This window comes from Meleagris gallopavo, chromosome 5, assembly GCF_905368555.1.
Source record: "Meleagris gallopavo chromosome 5, MGAL_WU_HG_1.1, whole genome shotgun sequence".
NCBI lineage: Eukaryota > Metazoa > Chordata > Aves > Galliformes > Phasianidae > Meleagris > Meleagris gallopavo.
Window position 1 is genome coordinate 26,994,942 of NC_139408.1, and position 21,752 is coordinate 27,016,693.

General features: G+C 42.8%; 3 protein-coding genes across 5 annotated transcripts in view; all 3 read left to right on the plus strand.

The window, feature by feature from the left end:
* Positions 1-798: 798 nt before the first annotated feature.
* On the plus strand, positions 799-9,179 carry MED6 (mediator complex subunit 6). The gene is made up of 8 exons (XM_085224928.1): positions 799-943; positions 2,465-2,624; positions 3,680-3,771; positions 5,820-5,902; positions 6,605-6,713; positions 7,142-7,257; positions 8,025-8,052; positions 8,657-9,179. The coding sequence occupies exons 1-8, from the start codon at positions 922-924 to the stop codon at positions 8,785-8,787; spliced, it is 741 nt and encodes a 246-aa protein (XP_085081054.1). The 5' UTR covers positions 799-921; the 3' UTR covers positions 8,788-9,179.
* A 140-nt stretch (positions 9,180-9,319) lies between these two features.
* On the plus strand, positions 9,320-16,211 carry LOC100538371 (disintegrin and metalloproteinase domain-containing protein 21-like). The gene has a single exon (XM_031553566.2). The coding sequence runs from the start codon at positions 13,606-13,608 to the stop codon at positions 15,796-15,798; it is 2,193 nt and encodes a 730-aa protein (XP_031409426.2). The 5' UTR covers positions 9,320-13,605; the 3' UTR covers positions 15,799-16,211.
* Positions 16,212-16,573: 362 nt separating this feature from the next.
* SYNJ2BP (synaptojanin 2 binding protein) overlaps positions 16,574-21,752 on the plus strand; it is a 91,544-nt gene continuing 86,365 nt past the window's right edge. Inside the window, exons 1-2 of one of the 3 annotated variants that reach the window (XM_085224930.1) lie at positions 16,574-16,918; positions 20,843-20,979. In XM_085224930.1, coding sequence (XP_085081056.1) covers positions 16,852-16,918; positions 20,843-20,979 — 204 coding nt within the window. In that variant the 5' untranslated portion in view covers positions 16,574-16,851. The remainder of the gene's footprint in view (positions 16,919-20,842; positions 20,980-21,752) is intronic. The other 2 variants (XM_085224931.1, XM_085224929.1) reach the window with 2 other exon arrangements.

The following is a 21,752-nucleotide window of genomic DNA, read 5'->3' on the forward strand; positions in this document are numbered from 1 at the left end:
ACATCCACTGCGGATAAAGAAGACTGTAAATGAGGAGCGGTCTCTTTTATTCTGTGTGTTGTACATACAGTGCCTAGCAGAGAGGGTCATAGCAGGACAATATTCCTCATTAGCTCTGATAGCTGATAGCGGAAATACATAAAATTAATTCCACTTGGGGGAAAATGATACTAAATGACATCAAAACACTAGGGCATGAAAAAGTACCTATTTTTATCCATGTGTTTTATGCACTTTTAAAACACACAAAATAAATCCTCTGTGAATATGTCTGACTAGCCATTCCTCCAGGTGCCTTTCTCTGACACTGAAGGCAGCGAGCATAAATTCCTCATTTTACCTGCAGAATTGATCAGATCCCCACTTGTGACCCACACCTCCTGCTACAAAAGGCAGCACAGGAACACTCATTAGGACTCCTGCTTCAGAGAAAGCTAAGGGAAAAAATCCAAGACTTTCATCCTGCAGTAGAGGTGAGAACGTTACCAAAGGAACAGTTCTTCTCAGCAGTGCCTCAGCTGGTCTTGCCGTGTAATTAGAGATTTGCTGTAAGCCAGCGTCTGCAGCGTGCACGTACAGGAATTAATTGGTGAAAAGCATGTCCACACAATATGATCTCAGCAACAAAGACAAGGGCTCAGAAATGAGAACGCTGGAAAATTAAGGTGAGCTTTGGTTTTTGACGTCTCGTGCCGTTAAAGACTGACAGCATTAAAGAGCCGCCTCTCAGCACGAAGCCCATCCCAAGGTCCGAGCCCCGGCAGGCGGAGGCCCGGCCCTGCCGCCGGGGGGCGCTCTCCCGGACTACCAGCGCCGCGCGGCGCCGTTCCGTCCCGCCGTGGCGGCGTTCGACTTCCGGTTGGCGTGCCGGCGCCGCTCTGCCCTACTTCCGGTGCTCGGCGGGCTGGCGGCGCCGGGGCCATGGCGGCGGTGGACGTCCGAGGTGCGGGGCGGAGGGGCTGGGGCGGGAACTGCGTTCGTAGGCGGGATGCTTGGGCGCGGGGCGGGCTCGGACAGCGCTCCTCGGCTCTGTCTCCCACCGGTTTACCGGTGATTATGAATACCGTCAGTATGTATATTTACAGAGCGGGCAGCGTTAGCTTCCTAGCAGCTACTCCGAGGAGCAGTTGATAAGGTGTGAGCTGTTGTTTCGGAATGTGTCTGTCCGACCCTGAGCGTGCAGAGCTGTCACAGAATTACAGTGCAGTGCAGTCCAGTGCAGCGGTGTGCTGAGTGTGCTTTCAGGAGAGGTATATATAGTAGAGGAGTGATTCCTGTGAGAAGGGAATTTCAGCTCATTATTCAGTATTCAGAGACTTCTCATCACGTACCTGGTGCTGGTGGTGCTTTTTAGGGCACCTCACGGATCTTCAGTGGTAGCGGATTTGTTGTCTGTAGAACCAATTGCTGACAGTGGTTTCTTTGGTCAGACTGTAACTTTGGCTATTCGAGTGCTTCAGAAGTGTAATTGTGCTGCAGCACAGTCATAAAATGCCAAAGACTTACATTTAAATGGTGTGGAATGATTTGCATACAATAGAGCGTATGTCATTTTTAAAAGCTCTTTTTGAGTGTGTGTAATTGTGAATATTTGCATAGACGGATTTCTGCAAAACCCACTGAGGTGTGCAGAAAGTAATTTGCCACAAGCAATTCGGCAAATTATTGTAGGATCTCTTGTTCATGACAGCTGGGAAACATCTACCTGAAATAGCATCTTTCTTTCTGTCATTTCTGGGGGGTTTGTTTTATTACAGATTTCACCTATATCTTTGAAACATGTTGGTATCAGCTACTGTGATATCAGAGAGACTTGCTGTAATAACGGCATCTGAGAAATGTTACCAATGCTGCTGTTCTGTTTCGCTCAGTAATTTATTCACTGGCTTTATTGGAAGAAAACTCTTTCCTTTAATTAATAGATCTTTTTGCCTATTTTTCAGTCTTGTGCTTTAGGACTTGCAAACTGTTTTTTCTCAGAAATAAACAGTTTAAAACATGACCAGGCTCAGATTTAATGTAAGGTTAATAATTTCTTCAGCACCAGATTCTAACTTAGTAACAAAAATTCAACTTGCCTGACTTCTGTGTTTCAAAAGGAACTATGCATTTAATGTGCTCTCTACTCAGCTAGTACTCTTGTTCATAAAATAAGCCTTATGTAATACTACTAATTCGGCTTATATGAGCTAAGTATAATTAGGCTGTTATGCAATATCACGATTACTGACTCCCATTCTTGAGCCGTTAAAGGTATACCAACAGCTAGGAGTCAAGGAAAGAAAAACACCGTAGTTAAGATGTATTTCTGCTGTGTACCTACAACAGAACTCTATAAAATGTGCTTATAATTAGAATTGGTTTGTACGGGGCTGTACTGCACCGGCTGTAATCATTAGCTGGTGGCAGCTTACTGTTGGTGACGGTTGTAGTCTTGATACTCAACGTAGGTTTCTCTTCCCAGATAACCTCTTGGGAATTTCCTGGGTTGACAGTGCCTGGATTCCAATATTAAACAATGGCAGTGTGTTGGACTACTTCTCGGAGCGCAGTAACCCATTCTATGACCGAACCTGTAATAATGAAGTTGTCAAAATGCAGCGGATGACCCTGGACCACTTGAAGTAAGTTGCAATCTGAAACTGCTTCCTACTAGTATGCTGTCTCCCTCCATCTTTGATGACTGAATGGAAGCATGCTGGAAATCTTCTGCTTCTCTCTCCTGAGCTTTGTAGTCCCACTACTTGCCTGGGAGCCCAGATTTCTTTCCTTCTTTTTTTAACTTTTACTTTTTTATATTTAGTTGCTTTCTACTTCCTTCAACTATCTCAAGTTATGTTGATTTTGAAGCTACATGTGGAGATTCTAGTAAATCACCTTTTAGATATTTCTAATTAGAAAAGCTGCTGACTTTTGTCTTCCCAGCTCAACAGAAGCTTGGCTTTAAATGTTTTTTTTCCGACAGTCAGTAGGGTTTATGTTAGGGGATACTTTTGTGTTCGTAAGTAGTCCATGATTCCATATCACACTGGCTGCATGCCATGATTAGTACATAACTCCTCTTAGGAGCTGGCTTTTTAGTATGGAAGATGAAATTATGGAACGTTGTAAATAAACTGGTCACAGATGGTTGTGTAATGAGATGGCAGCATGTGCAAGTTAACTTTCTCTGCAGTTTCCCATCTGCTGCATTGAGCACAAGTGAGGTGTTAGAGGACTATTGGAAGACTCTACAGTATAGTAAGGAAGTGCAAACTGAGCTGAAAGTTCATTGGTAAAGCCACTTGTTTGGATGTGGTTGTAGAGGGGCTTTCAAATGAGATATACAGATAGTCACATTGTACACTGATCCTTTCTCTGTGCTTAAATGGCATCTCTATGCTAATAGATTGTGTTGTTTTCCTTGCTGTTTGACCGCTAGTGTGTTCAGTTTAGATGTGCCAGATTGTTGCAGTCATTTGTATATGCAGGTATAGGTTATATGCAGGTGCATGTGTGGGTTTTGACAGCTAGATCAGGAAGTGCTATGAAATCCTATGTCTTTATTTAGAAATAGCTTGAGAAATGATTATAGAAAGCTTGAGAACTTTATCGCTATAGAGCTAGGCCCTTGATATCTCTTCACATCCCACAGATTTTGCTTTGAGAAAGATAATTATTCAGATTGTTTCTGTTTCAGCCAGATGGTTGGAGTGGAGTACATCCTCCTTCATGCTCAAGAGCCCATTCTCTTCATTATCCGAAAGCAGCAAAGGCAATCTCCAACACAAGGTGAGGCCATTTAGTTCTTGCCACTGTTGAGAAGGCCAACCGGTTAATCTCTTTTCTGTATTCCTCATTTGTTTGAACACTTCTGACTCCCCTTTTCTGTCTTCATCCTAAATTTAAGTGGAAGGTTATGAGGCTTTGTATTGGAGGCGTGGTGGAGGAATTTTGTCACCAGTGACCTCTGGTGAGCTCATAGCTGGGGCTGCCATCTCGTGGTGAAATGTGATGAGTGCAGTGAGAAAGTACTGCCCTGCGGTGTATTCTGAAAGTGGTAGTAGCATTCATGTAACATCTTGTATGTTTGGCTCTCTAGGACTTTTCATTTTAATTATTTAAATGTAAGGCTAATTATATTTTTGCTTGGAGCTGATGAGCTTAGTTTAATTACAGGTAATCATCTGAAGTGGCTAGTATGCAATTGGGAATGAGCTGTGATTTCCATTGATTAGGGAGAGTGCTCGTTCATGGTTCTTTTTCTGTTATTTTTTAATTCTGTGCTGTTTCCACCTTCAGCTGTAGTTTGGGTAGACTGAGTAGCATCTTGTCAGTAAGGGAAGAAGACCGATCTGAAAAGATACAAATCTTGTTTTCGTTGTTCTTCTGAGACCAGAGTACTGTGAAATCATTGAAATCATTAGATCTTTACAAGTTCTAATTGAAATACCTTTGTTTTTTCTTCCCTTTGCGTGTAACCTGATTCAGTATTCCTTTTTAACCTTGAATTTGTTGTGCATGTGTGACTAATTAAAAAAGAAAAAAAGCGATCACATTTCAGTAGTTTTATTCTGTATACATACAAAATATTTTAGGTTATTTCAGAATAAACAGAAAAGAGCAGCATGATAAATGCTAGTTACTTTTTAACTTTATGTTTGCTAACTCAGACTCTGCACGTGCATTTTGCTGTTGCATAGGACTTTGACTTATCCAGCAATGCTTTTTATTTGCTTGTATCAGATATTGGCTTCTTAATATTGTAGTTCTATACTGAAAAAGAGTGCATGTAATTCTACCTTTAATGGATTTTCCTGTTGTTTCTTTGTTAAAGGTTTCATGTCTACGTATCGAAATCTTGTGCTTAGACACCTTTTAAATCAAGAGTAGAGTTTGGCTTCCACATTATGTGTGTTAAGCTGTGAGGCAGGAGTGCTGCTGTTCTGTCTTTTTGTGCTTCTAGGGAAATGCTGAGAAGGAACTCCGCGTTCTTTTTACTGGCTGTAATATGTCCCCAGTTGTCTTGGCCTGTTAATTTAGGCTGGTGTCCAAGCTTTGTAAAATGCAAGTACAGGAGGCATTGGGCCTTGTCGGTAAGAAGGTTGAAACAAAATGAGTTAAAGCAGATGGAGGAACCAGAACAAATGAGTGCACAGACCAGAGTCTTGGGAATGTGAAGCTGACAGCACTGTTACAGTTTCTAAACTGAACTGAAGCCTGTTCCATAGAATGGTAGGGAGACAATTGTGATGTTTTTCTGCACTGCAGGCCTAACAAACAGGTATTTTCAATCAGTTAGTAGAAGTTGTTCCCAAACCTGATTTAATGAATGGCCTTTTTTTTTTTTTTTCTTTTGGCAGAATGTTATGAATTTAGGAAGGCGTGCTTTGTACATGCTCAGCTGCCATTGGGCTTGGGAAATTTGGCTAAGAAAATTGCACAGGTTGGAGAGAACAGACTACAGAAAAATGATCTTTTGGTTTGGGTTTCTGATAGCAGGAACAACTGATGGCACTACTTCCACTTGCAATTCACTTGATTTCTCCTGAGTAGCTTTGAAAATGCCAACTCTGCTAAGATCAGTTATTTGCTTGCAGTAGAGGAAGACCTAAGTCTGATGCTTTCCTCTCTGTAAAGCAGACCTTGGGGCTTTTCCCCTTAGGTGAATAGAAAACAAATAAAACACCTGTAAGGAAAGATGTAAAAAGACACAACTTGTTGATCAGAAGGATTGCAGTTTCTATTTTTACTACTGAAAATCAGCAGCAAATATGGAGTCTTTAGCCAGAACTTTAAATTGATCATGCATATCTTTTTTTTTTTTTTTCTCCCCACAGTTATTCCTTTGGCTGATTACTATATTATTGCTGGAGTGATTTATCAGGCACCCGACTTAGGGTCTGTCATTAACTCCAGAGTTGTAAGTGTTCTGGAACATTTTATATATGTGTATATAAACAGTTTGTATCTGCTTTTATTTTCTGTAGCTCCTCAGGCTTTTCAAACTTTTCTTCACTGTAGTAGTATGCTGTGTATACGCATAGTATGCACGGGCTTAATAGAAATGCCACCAGTTGATATGGTGTGTATTTCACATGGAAATGAAAGATCCTGGCAGAGTGCAGAATGGCCCAAGAAACAGGATGCATTCCTTAAGAATTAAGGGATCAGAATAACTGAAGGTTGACAACTGTCAGAACACAAGGTTCAAGTAATCAAAAGAGAAATTAACTGACAAATATATATGAAACAGTAATTAAACATTCAGCTTTGAAATGTTCATGCCTATGGTAATGTGGTATTTCTTTTAATGAAACTTCTCTTTTTAAATTAACATGGATTTCTCTTTAAATTAAACTCCCGAGTTTTTTGTTTCTACTGATCTTATAAACTGCTTTTATGCAAGCTTTTCCTCTGTGAATTTAGAAAAAGAAAAAACCTTGGTTTTATGAGATCCTTTGCAAGAAATTACATTCTTAGTCCAAAACTAGCTGTCCCAGGTTTCTTTCCCAGAACATAAATGAATATAGAATGCTAATCTTAAAATTGTTGCTTACGAAAATTTGTACTGTACTTTCTCCTTAAATTCTGAACACTGACTTATGTTGCTTTGTTCTAAAAGCTCACTGCTGTACATGGAATCCAGTCTGCTTTTGAAGAAGCTATGTCCTACTGTCGCTATCACCCATCGAAAGGCTATTGGTGGCATTTCAAAGATCAGGAAGAACGAGGTATGATTCTTAGTTGCTCCTGTGTCTCTTGAGAGAAAGAGTGTAGAGAGCATAGGAGGGAAAAGCTTGAGGCAGCGCACAGTGATGGTGTGGAGATGTTCTGTCTGAGGAGTAAGTTGATGCTCTCTGCCAGTGGAAGGAATCTTGTTGATGGGGATAGACAGTGAGACATGGATAGGAAATAAAATGGTTAGCTATATGTCAACACAATGGACCCAACTTCAACCTACTGGAGACCAAAGTACACTTTGTTTTGAGGTACAAAATCATTCTTGACCTGTCTTCCACAAAAAAAACCCAACAACAAGGCAAAGAGAAAATGGAGCTGAGGTTAAGAGAAAAGTTGCATTCCAACTTTGTGTACATCAGAGAGCTGCTGAGAGAACAAAACTCTTCATTAGCTTCCTTTTACATTTTTGTACTTGCAGAGAAAGCTAAGCCAAAAGCCAAGAAGAAAGAAGAACCAAGTTCTATTTTCCAAAGACAGCGGGTAGATGCTTTGCTTCTAGACCTAAGACAAAAGTTTCCACCCAAGTTTGTTCAGGTATGACACTTATAAGCCACAGTATTATTGTAACTTACTCAGAATTTAAGGCAATCATAAACAGCTGAAACTCACAGTGGGAATCTTCTGTGCTTTCTATAGTGATAATATGAGTAATAAGTTTGAAATGGAAAGCTTTGGTTTGAGTGTGGGATTCCCCTCAGTAATTGCAGGAGTTAAGACCTTGGCAAAACGATGAGGGCAAATTACATTACACCAGTTCCTTATCTATTTGTAGAGGATCTGTAAATGTCAGCTGTCTGACTTTGCTGGTGCTTACAGTTTCCTGCTTTGTGAGCTGAATCAGATCACCACAACTATTGTGTTCTGGTTACCCCATTGTTCTGGGCGCTCACTAATTAGTGCGGAAATTCTCAGCATTCTGTGAGGTGGTTGTGATTACCTCTGATAATCTCTAATAGTTCTTTGTACCATTGTGTCTTCTGGTTGGGAGCAATGAAAATGATCTTTACATCAACTCAGGAAACTGCTCCTCAGATATTGAGAAGGACTGGCTGAGCATTTTTTCATTTAGTCCTTTTCAGCTGTCTGAGGAAAAACTGGATGTTAAAAAAATTTAAAGCTTGATGTTTAAAAGTTGGATGTTGTTTTAAGTGTATTTAGTGATCTGTTCAACAGCCTTCCCTTCTTCCTTCAACTCATGCATGTGACAGCATTGCTTGGTGTGCATTCTTAAGTGAATAGTAGGAAGGGTCAAGAATTAAGACTTCATTTCCACTGATGTGTTGTTTTTTCCTCCCCCACAGCAAAAGCCTGGAGAAAAGCCCATCCCAGGTAAATCTCTAATATTATCGCAAGATCAAAAAAAATAGGTGGTGTGTAGTAAAGTCTTCCTGTTGCCCTACAAGCTTCTCACTGTTGCCACTGAGGTGGTCAGGGATTCTGGCACTGCCAAATTGTGCAAAGGCAAGAGTACAGAAGATAGCAAGAATGAAATAGAAAAACTGCATATTCTGCTCCCTGTCTGGAAGATGTCCTGCCCTTTCCATCTGTAAAAGCTATGTTATCTGAAGGTCCAAATGCAGAAAATAGTCTTTGAAAGCAGCAGACGGGGAAAAGGTAAAAGAGGAAAGGAATAATTTGGTCAGTCCAGCATCCTAGTGATTTTGGCAAGTTGCTCAGGAAAGCACATGAAGGTTTTTAGTTGATCTGAAGCAACTTCAAAACAAGAAAAGCATAAACTAGATCTTTTCATCCACTCCTTTTTTTTTTTTTTTTTTTTTTTTTTTTTACCTGTATAAGCATGAATTTATTCCTTAGTTCTTAAACCTTTGAAACTAATTTTATCCTTTTGAAATCAATATTTTCTAAACATTCTGAAGAATATTTTGGGAATGAAAATAGGAGGTTTAACCCTGTTTTGCTGTTACTTCTTAAGTGGATCAAATAAAGAAGGAGCCAGAACCAGCCCCTGAAGCTGTCAAGACAGAAGAGAAAGAGACTGTAAAGAATGCTCAGCAGAGTGCTGCTGCTAAAGGACCACCTGAAAAACGGATGAGACTACAGTGAAGGGCGAAGTCGATGCATGTCTGGATTAGTCAATACCTGGAAAACAGCAGATTCCAACTCCCTTTCTTCATATCTACGCTCTTCAACCGAGACTGTGACATTTCAGGAATTCAAGTCCCTGTAACAGTTTTTTCTGTAGAAATCTGTTACAAAAATGTTAATAGCAGGATGTGAGCTGCCTTAAGTAAGATGTTGTCAGTTTTCATCTTATTTTGAATATTGGCTTCTGGGAATGGTTTTTACAGAGATGTATTTTGCAGCCTCCTGAAATCTACAAACCCCTGCATTCCTTATGTCTTGGTTTGCTATGTAAACAAACAATTTAAAAAACAAAACAACAACAACAAACAATTCACCTTGTGTCTCAATTAATAAAATCCTGATTGCTAGAATGCCTTTCTTAACTGCTTACTTCTTTAGTAGCAGTTATGCCATATGTGCAAGCAGCAATTTTGTTTGGATGTTGAAATATGTTATGGACAATTTTGAGGAAGGCAGGTTCACCTAAAGAGTTTAGGCTGTTTGCTATAAATTGCCATGCCTTTAGTATGCTTGGGATGCACATCAGAAATTTGATAACTGAAGACTCAAATTCACATAATTAGATGTCAAACTGTTCTCAGTCTGTAAGGGTTCTTGGATGTTTCTTTTACTTAATGGTTTAGCTGGTCTTTTATGTTAAAAAGTTAGTGTTGAGGAGGATTTCTTGTTGCATAAAACAAGCTAAAATGTCCTAATGTTGCACTATTAGAGTGAAGCTGTTTACGTTTCTCCTTTCTTTCCTCGTTGTCTCTCAAATATATCAGTTACATATCTCTTCCTCTGTGCTTCTAGCACCTTTTTGCTGCATTTTACCACCTTGATTAGTCATCTGCCTTTTAGACCTGAGGAGGTAGAACAGCTGAACATTGCAAAGAGCACTTTATCATGCTGTTTACACAACTTTTTTTTTTTTGCCTTGCAGAAAAAAACTAGAAGCCACCCATTGCAAAGAAATGACCATTCGGTTGTTTTTTGCTTTTGTCAAAGTAATGAAACAATGCAAAGTAGCTTGTTTACTTTTCTCAACTGTTGTTGTCTTTCTTGACATAAACTCAAGGAAGTGACAAAAAAAGCTGTACGTAGGATATAAAATATGGATAGGAAGGAAGACTAAGATACACTTCTGTTGTTTCCTCAGATTTATTTTGAAGTTGTAAGAGAAGCCTTGTTTTCTGATTTAGTAACTAATAAAGAGTTCTGATAGGATAGCTTTTGAAGAGTGGAAAGACCCATAGGATTTTTGCCCTTTAATCCAAAGCTGTAACAGCAAATATAGATAAGCCAACAGCTGTTTGCTGTTGATACATCAGTGTACTTAAGTGTGTGTTACTTTCATTTTATAGCATGTGAGTGGCATTTGAACTACTATTTCTTGAAATGTTGATGGAAATAGGTAATAAGGTAGTGTGAACTATTAAGTATAGAGAGAGCAGTTATGCTGGAATGCTCAAAACAAGCTGGAGCTAATTATTTAACCTTGAATAATTACAAGGTAGGCATGAATATGCTTAGAATAAAAGTTTTGCTTCTTTCTCCTACTAACGAAATTCCTTTGAAAGGAAGGAGCTTGAGAAGTGCCAGAACCATCGTCTTGTTCACCTGCATGGTAGAAAGGAGGCATCCCCAGAAATGAGGCATGACTGGTGAAGAGCCTCGAGATTCCCCACTGAATTTTTGATATTCAGATGAAGTTCTTGTAAAGGGGCTGTTAAGGCAGCTTAATTCTATGGGTTATTCATATCACTAGAACCTATAAGCTATTTGGAAAAGCTTAGTTAAGAAAGATGACTAGATTACACTGTAATGAAGATCTAGGGTTTTATTTTAGTTTGGGAGACTAATTAAATACTTGTGTATCAAAGAAAGATTTGAAATTACTGGCATAGGAAGGATACCTTGTCTACTGTTAAAAGCATGTAAAAATGGTCAAAAGTGGATGCTAGTACAAGCAAGAATTCTGTCATTAAGTGGGCTTAGTGTACAGTGTACACAGTACAGTACAGTGTACTGTACAGCACAAATACTGGAAGAATTCTGCCAAAGAAAAGGATTTGAAGATTGGTGATAATATGAGTAAGAGAGGAAAAAAATCTCTTATGAAGCCATTGGTAAGACCAAGACTTTCCTAGGAAAGAGAAGACAAATATTGACCCTTTATAAAATTGAGTGCTGTGAAGCAAATAGGATACCTCGTTCTGTCTTGCATTGTGAGAATACATGGACAAGTTAATGAAGCTGAATGGAGTTACATTTAAAATGAATCACTGCACTTCATGCTCAGAATTTGACCTGATTTAGAGATGAAACTTAGGGGGGCAGACTGTCCTTGTGTTTGCCTCTCTCAACAGTGTTTTTGCTTTCTGTAGATGCATCTGGTTTTGGTCAGTGTCAGACTGAGGACATTAAAAAGGATCGTCTTCTGCTCTGATCCAGCTTGAGTTAATGCCAGCATGTAAGCTATTGAAAGGATAGAAAATAGTTTCCATGCATGAAAACGTGAATTAGATTGCAGTAAGCCTTTTTATTTTTTATTTTTTTCCCCACAGAGGAATGATTTCTTCTGCAAAAAATATCCAGAGCTGTAGAAAGCACAAATTGTTATAGAGCAATGGGAGATGTTATCGATGAATGTGTTGATTTCTTAGTAGCCATCTTTCAGTGCTGAAGGCTTACTGCATGAGGGAGTGATGAATTGGAATCTTGTCTGATCCTATTATTTGCTGAAGATATTCTAAAACAACTTTACGTGTTAAATGAGCTTTGATATTTACTTGCTCTAGTGTAATTATATCAGATATTACTACTAAAATCAAAGCTACTGCCCAAAAGCTACTGAACTGCTATCTTTTAGTCAGTTATGTTTCTTGGTGTATGAGAATCTAAGTCTTTTTTCCCTCTGGTATTTATACGGTATCTCTCAGTCTGAGCCTGAGCACTGAAGTCCAAAGTCCTTCAGAGGACATGCCGTATTTGTAAAGCCTATAGATGAAAGGGAAATAAGCAGTTCCAAAATTTTTACTGTCACTTCGTTTTGAAGGTATTTGGTTGTACAAAGGAAATACATTTTTTTCTTTACTTTTGTTCTTAGATAATAACTGTTCAGACTTTAAAAGGGCTTTTCTTAGTCCAAATCAGAGGGATGAAGGAATTGAAGATGACCTAAAAATCTAATGAAAACATTCTCCTGATAGCCTGAAGATGCACATGTCTGCATACATATCCATATGAACAGATATGCACACGTATATATGCACTGCAAAAATCTGGCCGGATTACAGATTACAGCCTTGCTATCTCCTTTCATCATTTAAAGTTAACAGCATCTGAAATGTGTCACAAATACAGCCTTTTCAGCTTTTCACCCAGTAAGATGTGACCATGCATTATGCTTACTCATTTCTCTTTGCCACCTGCACCCATAACTTTGTATTTTGATAACCTTTCCCTAATAAAAAAAAAAAAAAGTTACATGGCATTTGAGCAGTTAGTACATGTTTGCCATGTTTCCTTGGAGAGGTACATAAATTTTGGATCAAGTATTGTTTTAGTCCTGTATTCATACACAGAACAAACAATTGATCACTTGATGAATGTCCTTCTGCAGCATAATGTGGATTATGGATGGCTGGGTAATAGGGGGAAATCTTCCCAGTGGAACAAGGTATGATGTAGTACTGTTGATTTCAACAATCAGAAAGTTTCATTTCTTTCTGTTAGGACGGTGGATTTCAACCTGTGGTCCTCAAGACTGCTGTGAGTCTGTGACCTGTTCATAAAGACTCACAGCACGTAAGTGAGAAAAGTAAATCTCTTGCTAAGATTCAGTTTCATAAGAGCTTGTACCTCCATTGAAAATTTTAGGGGATGACCGCATGGAAAAAAAAAAAAAAAAATTTGAAAGCACTGCTGCATAGAAAGGCCAGTTGCACCTGCCAAACAAATGTTTCTGCTGCTGAAGTAGCTATGGATTGACGCAAACTTTCTTCTCTGCTCTTCTATAAGGTTAGTCTTTTTTTTTTTTTTCTTCCAACCTTTTCATTGTCATACAATGGGAATCTAATTCCCTTTCATTTATTCTTAATTAGAGTACAAAGTGCAGTGTTCTGTTAATTGGAACACAAGTGTCATCTCTCTTTATGTAATCTTGCTGCCAGAGGGCTTGCTTTAGATGTTCAACACTATGTGAAACTGTTTATATGTTCCACTCCCATCCAAATAACCTGCAGTGAGTTTAATAATGGAATCCACATAGTTTCTGGTCCTGACTGTATAGTGATACATATACTAACAGGTAAGAAAGTAGTTTGTCTGCTTATCTGCAGCAGTTTGAAATGTTAAGATTTTTTTCTCCCAGTGATCTAACCATATGATCTGTTCACTCAACGCAGATGTGAATGACTAGGAGCATGAAACTTAGCTGGGGCTCCTCCTCACACAGAACTCTTATGTCTATGCAGGAGAAACGAGGATTGTAGAAAGCTGTGAGTTTGCTTGTTTTAGAGCAATTCTATTTAGTCTTTCACAAGAGCTTATGTCCGTATTCAGAGCAGAGGATGGCTGCCTTGAGGTGCCTTTGTGGCCATCCAAGATGTACCTCTAGGCAGTAGGGTGTCATTTCCTGATGGAGAAGGCAAAGGAGGCTGTTGCTGATCTTCCCTAGTACCTCCCAAGGGGAGGGCAGGCACTTGAGGGACAGTTCTAGACCTGAAGGTGGCTCCTCCATTCCGAGCTCCAGCCCCTCACAAACAGAGCGTGGGGGAACGCTGTGCAGTAACCATGGAGACGCTGCTGGTGCTGGTGGTGCTACTGGGCCTGGTGGGGTGCTCCACCACCCCTGATGATGAGCCTGGGCCGCTTCATGTCACCGGCATGTGGGTGACAGTGCCACGACAGCTGAGCCCCCGGTCTGACAACAACCCCCTCACTGTCTCCTACTGGCTGGAGGTGGAGGGGAGGCCACAGGTCCTGCGCCTGCGGCCCAGGAAGGGCCTGGCCTCCCAGCCTTTCGCTTTGGTCACCTATGGCGAGGACGGGGCACGTCGGGAGGAGCATGTCTACGTTCAGGACAACTGCTTCTATCAAGGTGAGGTGCAGGGAAGTCCCGGCTCCCTGGTGGCCCTCGGCACCTGTGGCAGGGGCCTCCGTGGAGTGCTTTGGATGGAAGGCAACACTTATGAGATTGAGCCCATCCCTGATGATCCAGCCTTCCAGCACATGCTCTATCGCATGGAGGCAGACAGTGACCCTATGGGCCCCACGTGCGGGCTGACCCCCATGGAGCTGCAGTACCAAAAGACTGTGCTGCCCTGGCTTCAGGCTCCACGAACAGAGGAGAAGTACATGCTGAAGGACTGGTGGACACATACCAGGTATGTGAAGTTAGTAGTGGTCGTGGACAATGTGCGGTTTGTGAGGTCGGACAGGAATGAATCCAAAGTCTTGAGGCAAGTCCTTGAAGTTGTCAATATTGGGGACTCTCTGTATGACCAGCTTTCTGTTCAACTGTTCCTTGTCGGACTGGAGATTTGGACCAAAAACAATCCTATAAACATTACTAACTCTGTAAACAGGGCACTTTCAGACTTTAACAAATGGCGAAAAACAGACCTATATCCACGGATGCGCCATGATGTTGCTCACTTATTTGCGTTTCAGGGCTTTGGAAAAAGCCTGGGATTGGCATATCTGGGGTCCGTATGTGACAGGCAGTGGTCATCAGCAGTTGATTCCTTCACCAACAGGAGGCTGTCTTCATTTATTGTCACATTTGTCCATGAGCTGGGCCATAATCTTGGGATGCGCCATGATGAACGGCACTGTAAATGCAGGCGGAAGAGGTGCATTATGTATGAAAGTGAATCTGATACCGACGCATTCAGTGACTGCAGTTACAAAGACTACTTTGACCTGCTTGGGAGTGGTGGTAGCTGCCTGCGTCAATCACCAGCACTTGGCAGCTACTACACTTTGAAGCGTGAATACTGTGGGAATAAGATAGTAGAAAGTGGAGAGCAGTGCGACTGTGGTTCAAAATCAGACTGCAGAAACGATCCTTGTTGTCACCCTAACTGCACACTGACTGCAGGTTCAGTTTGCGCTTCTGGAAAATGCTGCAAAGGCTGTCAGATCGTTCCAGCAGGAACACTCTGCAGAGCACGTACCGGTAACTGCGACCTGCCGGAGTACTGCAATGGGACCTCCCCTTGGTGCAGGCCGGACCTGTACGTACAAGATGGAGCCCCTTGCGAAGATGGTGCCTATTGCTATAAAGGAAAATGTTCTTCCCACAGTAAACAATGCAAGCATCTTTTTGGCAAACAAGCCAGGCCTGCTCCTTTAGATTGCTTCAAAGAAGTGAATAGTCGAGGTGACCGTTTTGGAAATTGTGGTATTCGTAACGGTATTCTTTTTACTAAGTGCAGTGTTGAGGATGCCTTATGTGGTAGGCTACAGTGTGAAAACATACACAAGTTGCCCTCTTTGCAGAACCACATAACAGTCATCCAAACCCCTGCTGGAGATAAAAAGTGTTGGGGTCTTGACTATCACATAGGGATGCCTGTAGCTGACTTGGGGGCTGTGGAAGATGGCACGACATGTGGCAGCAACAAGATTTGTATTGAAAGGACATGTACCGATATTTCAGTGCTGAATTATGATTGTAACATAACGAAGTGCCACAACAGAGGAGTGTGTAACAATCTTAGGAACTGTCACTGCGAATATGGTTGGGCTCCTCCATATTGTGAGCGGGAAGGATTTGGAGGTAGCATTGACAGCGGGCCCCCTCCATCCAAGCAGATTTTTCAGAGGTCAAGAATAGGAGTAGTTGGCCTTGTTTTTCCTGTTGTTCTCGGAGTTATTCTTGTCATATATTATAAAAAGGAAATACGGGAATGGATTATGAGGATGAGGCCTGATTTCACAGAAGGAGTTACTGGTTGTTTCAAATACTGCAAACGCCAGTAGTTGCTATATAACACCTACTGCTGAGACAAAATCTACTACCGTGCACTTCGCAAAGACCAACAAAGCTGTGGCTTTGGATGCTCCTAACAAAATCTCCGGTAGCTCTTGAGCAGAGCCAGCTGATACCTTATCGAAATAATTCAACATATTCTGAGTTGTTATAATCCAATGCAACATTATTAAACAGATTAAATGTTATCTCTGTTTATTTTAAGTTAATAAATGCAGGCAATAAGGTACGCTGCTCTTGGTTTGTACCTTGGGTTCTTAAAAATGAAGCGCTCAGTGAGCGGTAAGTGGCGAGTGGTAAGTACACAGTATATGTACTGCTGGGTCCTCCAGAGAAGTGCTGTGGATTTTACTGCTGCAAGAACAAGCAATCTGTGAGGCTGCACGAGTATGCTGCACTTCTAAAATAGTTAGGGCTGTTCTGCAGCTCTCCCACCCTCACAGCTCCTGCGCTATTTGACAGATGCTTTATATCTGCCTACCTCCAGGCCTTTCTCTTGTTTTACTCCGTGATTACTTTGGGAACTGTTACCAAATATGTTGCCATAGCTCTACGATGTGTCACAGAAGCATTTCTTTTAATAAGATGTAAAATATGTGTCATCTATGAGAAAGCACGAGGGATCTGGAAATACCATTCAGTACTTTAATCTGAAGGAGGGGCATTTCTGTACGAAAGGCTGTAAAACAATACACTCGTCTGCTAGCCGAACAATCGTTGCTGTTGCTAATTATCAGCAAACCGTTAACAGCCTTTTTTAACGCGTTAAACGGACGCGGACAGAGCTAACCGTCACCGCCAGCCCGCCCGCCCCGGGGCCGTCCAGCCGCAGCAGCTCTCGCGCCCTCAGCGAGCCCCGCGGCGGGAGCGAGGCACTGCCAGCAGCGGGCCGCTCGCGGACAGCGGCGGCCGCTCGGCCCGGCCCAGCCCTTCCCTTCCCAGGCGGACTACAACTCCCAGCGCACCGCGGCGCGGCCCTGCGCCGGCGGCCGAGGAAACGAAAGCGGTTGCCTCGCCAGCCGACTTCACCTTCAGGCTGCAGCATGAACGGCAGCGTGGCGGGCGGCGGCGTTTCCGAGGAAGTGATCAGGCTCACCCGGGGACCCTCAGGTGAGGCCGGGGCGGCCGCGCTCCGTGTGGGGCCGCGCCAAGGCGGGGGGATGGGCAGCGGGCTAGCACCTCGGCCGCCCCTTCCGTAGGGGGGGGAGGGGGACGCGGCCTCGGCGCCGGAGGTGCCGCCGAGGGGCGGGAGGAGCCCCGAGCCCTGCGGGAGCGGCGTCCTGCCGAGCCCCGGCCGGGCAGCGCGGCGCCGGGGCTGTGCCGGCGGCGCCGTGTCGAGTGCGTTGCTCCGGAAGGGGACTGCGAGCTGTGTGAGCGGGAGGCAACGCCGTCGGATTTCGTCTTCCGCGATAAGAGCGCGGCGAAACGCCGTCGGCTTCTCTGCTGGAAGTGAGGCGGCTTTCAGGAGGTCTGCGGCTCTCGGTGCCTGTACGGCTGCTCGTGCTGTCCGGTGAAGCGACAGGTGTGCTGCCCTGCAGCGCTCGTGGACGCCCAGAACCGGGGGCGTTCTGACAGCTTGTGGGCTGCGGTACCCCGTAAAGTCAGCTCGCGGAGGCCAAAACGGAGCTCTGAGTTCGGCTGGGGTGGTGCTGAGCTGACTGTGAGGGAAGGGGGATGGGGAAGGCTGGGAGGTGTTGTTTGGCTTTGCTTTGCCCTGTCTCGGTCCCGTGGCGGTGACCAGGCCTTTAGACGCTTGCTGGCTCTGTTACAGCACTAAAGTAAAATGTTACTTTAGTGCTGTAACAGAGCCAGCAAGCAGTGTCAGTGGTGCAGCAAGTTAGGGGCAAACGCCCCGAACGGAAGTGAAATCCTGCATCCGAAGCGTTGCAAACTCTGGGGAACTTCTGAAGGCAGAGCTTTGATGTATGAGGCCTTTAATTAAAACAGGAGTGAATGAAACCGGCCCGGCTGCAGCACATGGCTACGGGCCAGCTTTGCCTTATTGTGCCTCACCATGAGCTGCAGCACTGACATCTTCATAGCCAGAGCCACTCTGGCTGACCCTGGGGAGGCAGACGGCCCACCCCCGCTCATCCCGTGGCCATGAGATAACACAGATATTGCAGTTTCCCCCGTCCTCCTGCCTCAGAGAACTTCTGGCAAACTGGTCTGAGCAGTGGGGTTGGGTACCTGCAGGCGGTTAGGATCGTGGCAGACCCTTTACAAGAGGAACTCTGCTTCTGTGCTGCTTCTGGTCTCCTGGTAGTGATCTGCAGGATCAGACTTAGCCCCACCACGAGCAGGCACCCTCTGCCTTGTGGCTGTAGGAGGAGTGATTGCTCTGAGACCCGTGCAGCTGTGTTGGCATGGTTGTGAGCCTCAACCAACAAAAATGAAGTCAATTCTGTCTTGAAGCTCCTTCTGTGCATTTGGAAACATTTCACCTAAAATCTTGAGGGGCAGGAAAAGGATGTTGAAGGACAGAGTTGAGAGGTCTTCACCATGGCTACTGGAATGTAGATCTGATTCCTGTGAGCAGCACCTGTCCAGTCAGTAGGATGAGCTGTCTGTTTTTTACACAGCCCCCTGTGATCTCGAACCACTTGTCATTCATTTCTGTTGAAGGAACAAACCTGTGAAGCAGAGCGTAATCCTACAATCTCTCTAATCTGCGTTTTGACTGTCTAGTTTTCTAGAATATAACTGATGATAAACATCTCTGGCAGAAGTTTCTGAGGGGCTGAACGTATTTATAGTAGCAAAACTGTTTGTATAAGTCTTTCATATTTCCTTCTGATTTATTAAGCTGAAGGGAGGCGGAAAAGTCTGGTTTAATGAAAAACTAAATAACTTTGCAGATTCAATTTGTAGTTTGTATTCTTCAGTATCTAAAGATCCTATAAATCATGGGTTGTTTTTGAATATTGTTAGAGGGAATTTTTATATTTTAGGGGGTAAAGGAGCCATGGAAAGGTCAGAAGGTACTTCCACACCTTCTGTTAAAGCTTGGTCATTGCACTTCTTGCCTCTTATAGATGAGGAACTTAATGCCTCATGCTCTCTTTTTCCCCTTCCTCTATTTCTGCTGGTTATACTCATTCTCTTAATACATAAGCTGGAAGGAGGAGAACAGCAAAAGAGCTGAAAGGAAGGCAAAGAAGGTATTTTTAGCCAGGCTGGAAGTCTAAGTGCAGAGGAGGAAAGACAGTGAAAAAGCCCTGCAGTGAGTCCTGTGGGTCCTTAACTCAGTGTGACATACATTGCTGCCTCACAGAACTCTGTTCCTTCTTTGTCTTGTCCCTGCCGATGTAAACAATGGCTTTAGGTTGTTTTGGTAACCATGGGTGAAAACTTGTAAAATGTGTTTTTGTTCATGTTGTGTTGTTTTTTAAATATATATACACACAGACTGAGAGAGAATCATTGTTCTCTGAAAGTTCGATTCCTTCTTTCTGCTTTTTTTTTAATAAACATTGATAATAACTCATATTTTCTATAGTATTGATTTCCCTGAAGCTTCATGGCAAATAAGTTTCAGGCTTGTGGATGTTTTTACTTTTTTTTTTTTTTTTTTTAATTCCCATTGAAGAGTGTGCTACTGTGCTCAAGTTCTCCTTGTAATAGATATTAGTCCAGCTGAAAAGTCAGTGTTTCTTCATTCTATTGCTCCTCCTATCTTCTTCCCCATTTGTCTGAAGCTGCCAGGAATAGGAGGGAGCAAAACAAACCAGCACAGGTGTCAAGGTCACTGTTAATATTTCTTTGCTTCCTAGCTGTGGATGCACGCTTACGCCATGACTCATCTCATGCAACCTTTGGTCCCTCTTGACTAATTAAAAATACTATTTCCCAGCAGGCACGAGTTGTTTTTTCCCTTTCACTTTCTACTCTGCTTCCCAGCATTTCAAGTCCCAACTTTGGGAGAACAAGAGAGAGAAAGGAAAAACAAACCAGCCTGGCTGAAGGTGGAGAGAATTTGCCTTCGGCTGTCCTTGACAGTAGGGTTTGGATGACTGCATTATGTCAGAAAAATAAAGTGGTTTTTTTGTTTGTTTGTTTGTTTTGTTTTTTCCTCAATTTACTTTGTTGATATACTTTCTTTTTTTCACTACAAGTCTCCTTTTAGGAATCTTTCCCATCCCTTAACATATTTTACTCTTGACAGGGAAGCCCAGCTGCATGTACAGTACAGAATGTGGTTTTCCAGATTCTGAATTCAGTTTGTTCTTCTGGATTTTGAGGAAATCAGAAGACTTAGTCTTTAACTGTGCTTTAATCCAGCTGTTGGATCGAGCCAGTGGTCTATATACAAGGCTTGTTTTAAAGAACCATACAAAACATAATAAAAGTGTGGAGATCAGTTCTACATAATGTATGTGTATTTCTTTTTGTTTTACTTGAATTCCTGGAACTTTGTTTCCTGTCATGTTTTGAACTCCTGAAACAGAACAAAATGAATACATAAAATCTGAACAAGCTGCTGTGACTCCTGGAGGCAAAAGCTGCCAGTCCCAGCCCTGTAGGTGCACATAGGAGCTGCTGAGCTGTCCTCAGACTGGCGGCATGGCTCCTCGTGCCCATTTCCTCATCTGTAGACAGGGACTGGTGCTCCTTGCCTTCCCTAACTCTGACCCTAAACTCCTGAAACTTGTGAGGCACGATCCCTTTTTGCTCCAAGGTTTTGCTGCAGCCTCCTGTGAAATGCAGAATGCTTCTATTTCCTTTCATTCTGCGCTGAAGAGGTGAATTCCTGCTGAGGGCTGAGCTGACATCCTAGAAGTGAAGATGTGCTCTGCAGTATTTCTCAACTGATGCTTTGTGGAATGAAGCACTCGGGGTCTCTCCTCTGCTTTGAAGAACTAATTGTCTTCTTTAGACAAAGATGGTTGGGAAGGATGGTACTGATTTGCGTGCAGTGAACTTCAGCATGGTGGAGCTAACAGGACAGCGTGGGTGGGCACACTTCCCAACAGCAGCAAGAATGCCTGGAGCTTAGAGTATTTTCTTACCAGCTTTCTCTCTGGCTTACCTTAGGGCTGGGCTTCAACATTGTTGGTGGGACAGATCAGCAGGTCATTTCTAATGACAGCAGCATCTATGTCAGCCGGATCAAAAAGGATGGGCCAGCTCACCTTGATGGCCGATTACAAGAAGGAGATAAAATTCTGGCGGTAAGCCCTTTCTTCTGTCATCCTGCATGATCTTGAGGTACTGTGTTCAGTGATGTGGTAGGACATGCAGGTTTGCCAGCAGAGGAGGAAGGATGTGATGAATGCAGTTGATGCAGAGCTCTAGAGAAGCCATTCTGGGGATGTGGGAGAACTCTGAGCACCAGGGAGATGAGTGCCTCCACGCGTGGGTCCATCTCTTCTGCCTTCCTGATTTGTTCTCAGAAGTGTTTCTTGGTGCTGCGTTTGTATTTCCTCTGTAGCTTGCCTCCCTGACATTTTAGACTTCATCATGCCTTCTGATGCTCACAGAGGAACATTGTTTACACACATGTAAATAAAAGAATTGGTCTTCCATCTCTACGTTTTTTTTCACTATTCTGTTTTTTTCACAGTATTTTGTGACTACCAATCCTTCTGCTCAGGAGGATTTTTAGGTCATAACACTTCTAGTCCGTAGAACTCCTCACTGCAACTCATCAGGAGTAATACAGACTGTTCCTCCTTTTAGATAAATGCTTTAAAGTATCTGAGTTTGAGTCCCCCCAGTTCTTGGAACTGTTGTCAGTCATACAATACAATATGCTTTAAAAAGCGATGAGTGAAGCCTCTCCTAGTCTGATATATGATCTTTGAGTACTCTTTTATTTTATACTTAATTATGTTCCACATGTGAACTTTTTAGTCCCTGCAAATGAATGGAGTGCCTTGTATTAGTTAGAGCCTGTTACTGATCCAGAAAATGACATTAAATTAAACCACAAGACACCATCTGT